The sequence below is a fragment of the Elephas maximus genome, chromosome 1 (genome assembly GCF_024166365.1).
Source record: "Elephas maximus indicus isolate mEleMax1 chromosome 1, mEleMax1 primary haplotype, whole genome shotgun sequence".
Taxonomy (NCBI): domain Eukaryota; kingdom Metazoa; phylum Chordata; class Mammalia; order Proboscidea; family Elephantidae; genus Elephas; species Elephas maximus.
The window spans coordinates 11,210,519-11,217,252 of record NC_064819.1 but is presented as its reverse complement, the minus strand read 5'-3'; the positions used below and the strand labels follow the sequence as shown (position 1 = coordinate 11,217,252).

The window sequence follows — 6,734 nt, the reverse complement described above, 5'->3', positions numbered from 1 at the left end:
AGAGAAGGACTGCCATATTATACAGTGCCAGGGCTGGCCAGAGAAGGACTGCCATATTATACAGTGCCAGGCTAGGAAGATGCACGTAAATAGCAATTGCTGAGTGAACAACTGTCAGCATGTGTACTCCTTAAGTCTGTCTTACCGACTGCTGTATTCTCTGCACACAGCACAGTACCTGGCACACTGTAAGCGCTCATTTCTTGAATAATTGATTGAATAAATGAACATGAACTTGTTTCTTCATTAAACTGTGAACTCTTAGAAAGCAAGGATTCTACAATATCCAGAAAGTATTTGTTGAATCAAGGTGATATTAAGAAAGACAACCTATTTAGTGATTAATAGAAGATTTATTTAAGCAAGAATACACAGTCGTCATTGCCAAACTCAATATGAGATGCTAAATTTTCGATCCAATTTTCCTTCCTGGATAAGTTTTTCTTTCCTATCCTGTATAAAAAAAAAAAAAAAAAAAGAGTACGTTTTAAAAATCAGTGCATTCTGGCACAACCCACAGTATAACTCTGAAAAACAGAAAAATTCTAAACTTAATGCCAATCCTCCATCTTCTAAACCTGGAGAGTGTAAGTGAAGAGGCAGTGGTTTGGAGAAATACAGGGACAATAAGAAAGCTCTCTTATTCAAAAACATCTTTCCTACATTTTAGCAATTAGGAATACACTACCCCACTAAAAAACATACATTAAAAGCAAAATGAAAACACCTGGGAAAGTGTGGTCTACAATTCTATCACTAAAACCAAACCCAGTGCTGTTCAGTCGATTCCGACTCATAACGACCCTACAGGACAGGGTAGAACGGCCCCATAGAGTTTCCAAGGAGCACCTACCGGATTCGAACTGCCGATCCTTTGGATAGCAGCCGTAGCACTTAACCACTACGCCACCAGGGTTTCTGCGATTCTATTAAGTAGGTGCTTTATCAAATAATCAAAATGCATGAGCTCTAGCAGGAGAGTGAATTGGCTGGTTTAAGGCAGAGCTAGATGAGTAGGCTCCAGCCTGGATGGCCACACAAGGCCTGGGGTCTAGAAGTGGAGCAGTCTAGAGTCAAAGCTAAGTTTGGCTTACTCTGCAATCACATAGCCCGGCCTCTCATGGCCTGGTTCTCAGGACAGGCAGCTTGTGCATCTCTGTTGTTAGGCTATTAAAAGTTTTAACATTTATTCACAAAACGTGACCATCACACACACAGAGAACACACTAAATGATTTATGTATTTATGTATTCCCATAATAACCTGACCCAATAAATATCATCTTTTTATAAACAAATGAATTAAAAAAATTAAGTGCAAAAGCTTGCAAAGGTAATATCTAAGGTGAGTGGGAATACAACAATTTAACTTCTGCACACCTCCTAATGAGAAAAAAGAAATTAACTTCTGAAAAGTTGATTTCTGTGCTCCCTTGCTTGATACAATTTCTTCAGATCATCTAAAACACACCGGAAAAATTCTTCAGTGAGCTAAGTTCAGGTCTTAGAAATTTAAATTGATCATTTCATTATTCTGAACTGTAGAGAAGCCAATTAAACTTAATTTGAAAAATCCAGTGGCTATCATGATTAAAAAAAAAAAATTCCTATGAACTGAAACAATAAAGCAAGAAAACCAAACACATAACTGAGCAGTCTTTTCACTCTTGCCGAATAGCGATAAAGGTCAAAGGAGTGAGAAGTGGAAGGAGGAACACAGGGCCCAAGATGGGAGAGGCACTGGTGGCAACCATAAAAGAGAAAGCGCGGCCGCTGTGGAGGGAACCGATCCCACGCATACTAACAGTAGGTCCTAATACTTACCCTGTCAGCTTTCACAACACAGAACAAGAAGAACAGAGGCGCAATACCAGTGATGACTCCTAAGAGTGAGGTCTTGGGAGTGGGCCTGAAATTGGGATAGATATTTCTTGATCTCGCATAGGCCCAACGAGCCAAGGCAGGATCTTCCTAAAATGAATGACAACAAGAGCTTCTAAGAACTTAAGAAGTACCATACTGAGAAAGACTTTCATAAGGACATTTGTGGAAGAGCACAGGAGATATGCCTTTTACTTTATACAAGAGTTAAGGGATTCCTGAATATTCTTAAATTGCTTCAGGGAAGGTCTTTCATTTCCAGTATTTGTTGAATAATTCTCGGATGACCCTTTTCAAATCCTTCTGAATTTTAAAGACTCTTATATCACCCGCCAACTTTCTATATATTTAAGATTTAAGAGTCCTCATCTTTTTACACTGTCCGAGAAGCCACTTTCTATCCTTGATCATTTTTATCTACTCTTTTCGGGTTTTTAGCTCACCGTCTTTTTTGAAGTGTGACCATCAGAACCACACAGGATTCCCCATGAAGACAAACTGGCTTCATACGCTGTGTTACACTTTGGATTTTGTTTCCAGAACCTTTCCTAGTAATACCCCACACTGGTCTTTCCAGGCTACAACTAAGTTGCAGGAGGGTGTTCTGTGCTATTTCTTAGTACTATGTCTACATTCCAAATAGAAACAGTAAAGATGGCGAAGATACACAGCGCACAGGTTCAAGGGAAGGTTTGAGCACAATACCTGAGGGGACAAATACAACGCTTTTTATGTCTATCCCTTCTCTACGTATTTGAATGACTGATAGAATTTTCAAAAATCTGTCAGTCACTTCTCTACACTTCAGTATCTGCCAGTTGTCTTCTAGAAACAGACATTTCATTTCATAGAAATGCCAATAGCCCCATGACCATAGTTCATTGAGCCTAGTAATTTTGTTGAGAGGTTCCAAGAGACACACTATGGGAGACAGTTTTCTCGGACACCACTCCATGTCCAGTGAACTACTAGTAGCATTTGACATGCTGAACACTCCTCCTTGAAACCTTTTCTTCACTTGGCTTCCAGGGCATGAACCTGCTTGATTTCCTCCTGTTTTAGTCTCTTTTGCTCTTTTCCTGTTTATCTCCCCAATCTCTTAAATTGGAGGGCCTCAGCTCCAGGATCTCGGGTTGCTGGTTATTTCTCCCCATACTCACTCCCTTGATGATCTTTTTCAGTCAGATGGCTTTAAATACCCATCTATAGGCTGATGGCTCCCAAAGTTATCTCCAGACCTAGATCTCCCCCCTAAACTCCAGACTTAATATCCAATAAACTGCTCAACATTTACACTTTGTCTAACAATTACCTCAAATATAACAAACATACTTTTTATCCAAATTAATTTTCTAATATTCTACTCCACCCCCATCACTGCTCCTCTCACATTCTTTCCCATTTCAGTAAAAGGCTACTTCATCTTCCCAATTCCTTGGGGCAAAAACCTCAGGGTCTTCCCTGACCTCTCTCTCTCACATGCCACATCCAATCTGCCAGCAAATCTGCGTGCTCTACTTTCAATATGCAGAATCTAACTACCTCTCACTGCCCCCATTACCACCGTGGTAGCAACCATCATCTCTTAGCTGGATTACTGTACAAGGTCCTAACTAGCCTCCCTGTTCCCTCCTTGCTCCCCCACTGTCTATTCTCAACTAAGCAGCAGAGAGATCTTGTTAAAATCCAGATGACAGGAGTCCCTCAGTGGTGCAAATGGTTCACGTGCTTAGCTGCAAACCTAAGGTTGGCGATTCGAGTCCACCCAGAGGTGCCTTGAAAGAGAGGCCTGGAGAGCTACTTCTGAAAAATCTGCCACTGAAAACCTTATGCATGCAGCTCTACTCTGACACACGAGGTTGCTGTGACTTGAAACAGACTCAACCGCAACTGGTTATTGGCCACAATGCACTACTCAGTAAAAGTCCTTACAAGGCGCAGTGTGATCCAGCCCCAGGCAGCTCTCTGACCTCATCTCTTCTCACTCTGCCCTTACTTCTCTCCACTTTAGCCACAGTGGTGTCTTCAGCATTTTTTAATTCACCAGGAATATCCCTGACTAAGGACCCTTGCACTTACTCTCACAGCTGCATGGCTCGCTCTCTCACTCTGAGTCTTTCAGGTCTTTATTCAAAAATCACCTCCCAAGAGCGGCCTTCCCTGGTCACCCTATCTAAAATTGCAGCTGTTTCCTCTTCCCAGCACACGCGCACGTGCGCGCGTGCACACACACATGCTCCTAATCCCCTTCACTGATTTATTTTTCTTCTTGTCACTTAATACTCTTTAATATGCTAAATAATTTAGTTTTCAAACTTGTTCATTACTTGTCTCCCCCACCGGAAAGCTCTATGAGGACAGGGATTTTTGCCTGTTTTGTTCTCCATTGTCACTTCAGCATCTAAAATAAGACCTGGCACATAACAGGCCCTCAGCAATTGACTGAAACAAGGAAACCCTGGTGGTATAGTGGTTAAGTGCTATGGCTGCTAACCAAAAGGTCAGCAGTTCGAATCTACCAGGCACTCCCTGGCAACTCTATGGGGCAGTTCTACTCTGTCTTCTAAGGTTGCTATAAGTTGGAATTGACTTGACGACAATGGGCTTGGGCTTCAATCAATTATTCTTAAAGATCGGGCAAGGGAATTCACATTTATTGGTTAATAAATAATTAAGTGCCAAGCACTCATTTCCTTATCACGACAAATAATGAGGCAGGTATTATTAACTCTATTTTACACATGAGAAAATGCCCTTGGTAAATAAAAGATCTGAGGTTTGAACCTTAGGGCTGTCTAACTCCGAGCCTTTACTCTTTTTCGCTATTATCTAAGACAATCATACAACTATGTATATAGTACACGTCTCTCTCACACCTTCTTTTCAAATAAACAAGGTTCTGGCTGAGGACAGTAGAGCCAACTAGTTAAAGTAGAAGCTTTGGGGTACAGAGAGCAGGACTTAGATTTTGCTCTTTCACTTGCTAACTGGGTATCTCTTCATGAGCTACTTGTCCTTTCCATGCAGTCTTCTCATCTGTAAAATGGGGATGATAATAGAGCTAAACTCTGAATAGTTGTGACATTTGAATAAAATAATGCTCAGGAAAGGTTCAGCATAGTGCCTAGCACACTGTAGCTTTCCTTATATCCTCTAAACCTCCAAAAAATCCTATGCATCTGTTGGGAAGTTCTTTTTAACATTATATTTGACAACTATTTAAACAACTCTGTACATAAAATCCTGGTGGCGCAGTGGTTAAGGGCTATGGCTGCTAACCCAAAGGTCAGGTCAGCAGTTTGAATCCACTTGAATCCACCCGCCGCTCCTTGAAAATGCTATAGGGCAGTTCCACTGTTCTCCTACAGGGTCGCTATGAGTCAGAATCGGCTCCAGGGCAACGGATTTTTGGTCCATAAAATTATCTAAAAGTACATGCGTTAAATAATAACAGCCATCAGTTTACTAAATACCTATTATGTGCCACGCCCATTACACAGACTTTGTCATTTAACTTCACCAGGGTCCTATGAACATTACACTACCATTCCCACCCAAAGATGAGGTTTCAGAGAGATCAGGTAAATTGCCTAAATTGCCTAGGGTCATATAGTTTGCCAGTACGTAGTGCCCTGGGGTGGGATTCCAAAACCCAAAGCTTCAACAAGCTGCAGGGTCTTTAAAATATAGAGGTTGAAGAATCACCATATTCCCAGCAGGAGAAAGTACCTTCGCTAGAAACTGAACTGAAAGGTGGAAACCAGTTTCTAAAGTTACATACATACAAAATTTTTCAGAACTCATTACAAAGCGGGCACTGTGCTTGGTCCATCACATGCTTTATCTTATTTAATCCTCATGACAGACCCATAAGGTCAGAATTTTTTCATATGGGGAAACTGAGGCTTAGTGGAGCTATATTACTTTCTCAAGATCACCCAGGAGGGAAGGGATCCAGCCAGGACCCAATCCCAGCCAGGTCTGACCCCAGAAGCCACCCTCCTGACCAAGCTCTCTGCCCAAGGTCAAAGGGCTAGTGAGTCGGCCTACTGTCTGGGCCTGGGAGAGGCCGACCCCCTTCCTGGGGCCCTTGGCTGCCCAGGACCACCTAGGCTGCCCACCCACGGGCCCCCCGGACTCCGGCGCCTCGATCCCCGCCCGGCCTGCCCCCCACTCACGATGATTCCTCGGCGGTTGGGGTCATTGTACTGAAGCAGGTATTCCCGTTTAAGCCGGGCTCTTAGAGCCAGCCGCTCAATTTGAGCCCGCCGGGTCTCCGGAGATATGTCGTATTCGCCTGGCTCAAGGGTTGCCGGTTGGGTGGCCAGGGGCGACGGCTTGTACTTGGGAGACGACATCTTGACGACGCGGCGCGCAATCGCGCCTGCGCAGCTCTGAGTCCCGCCCCGTTTCGTCTGACCCCCAGCGCGAAGAAGTGCGCCTGCGCAGCTCTGAGTCCCGCCCCGTTTAGTCTTTCAGCGCGAAGAAGTGCGCCTGCGCAGCTGAGTCCCGCCCCGTTTAGTCTGACCTTCAGCGCGAAGAAGTGCGCCTGCGCAGCTCTGACTCCCGCCCCGTTTAGTCTGACCTTCAGCGCGAAGAAGTGTGCCCGCGCAGCTCTGAGTCCCACCCCGTTTGGTCTGACCTCCTGCGCGAAGAAGTGCGCCTGCGCACTAGCCCGAGGACGGGGATGGCGTTCAGGGAGGAGGGCGTCTTCTTACTCTTCCCGAACATTCCTCGCCGTCTGGCCTGTATTAGTGATTTACGCACGCCCAACGTTCCTTTTCTTCTCCGCCCTGACTTACCTATAGTCTGTCGCTGATTCTTCCTAGGAGCTTTATCTTCACTGACGTTAGA

At 44.1% G+C, this 6,734-nt stretch overlaps 1 protein-coding gene across 1 annotated transcript; it reads right to left on the bottom strand.

Annotated features, from left to right (window-relative positions):
- Positions 1 to 333: 333 nt before the first annotated feature.
- NDUFB4 (NADH:ubiquinone oxidoreductase subunit B4) lies at positions 334 to 6,288 on the bottom strand. Its single transcript, XM_049877531.1, has 3 exons — positions 6,059 to 6,288; positions 1,824 to 1,970; positions 334 to 453 (listed from the first exon to the last, which is right to left on the bottom strand). Exons 1-3 carry the CDS (start codon positions 6,236 to 6,238, stop codon positions 391 to 393), a joined length of 390 nt encoding a protein of 129 aa, XP_049733488.1. The 5' UTR covers positions 6,239 to 6,288; the 3' UTR covers positions 334 to 390.
- Positions 6,289 to 6,734: the final 446 nt, after the last annotated feature.

Coding starts and splice junctions, on each gene's coding strand:
- NDUFB4 (XM_049877531.1), bottom strand. CDS start 6,238: ATGTCGTCTCCCAAGTACAAGCCGTCGCCCCTGGCCACCCAACCGGCA. Junction 1,971..6,058: donor CCAACCGCCGAGGAATCATC/GTGAGTGGGGGG, acceptor CATTCATTTTAG/GAAGATCCTGCCTTGGCTCG. Junction 454..1,823: donor GTGTTGTGAAAGCTGACAGG/GTAAGTATTAGG, acceptor TTTTTTATACAG/GATAGGAAAGAAAAACTTAT.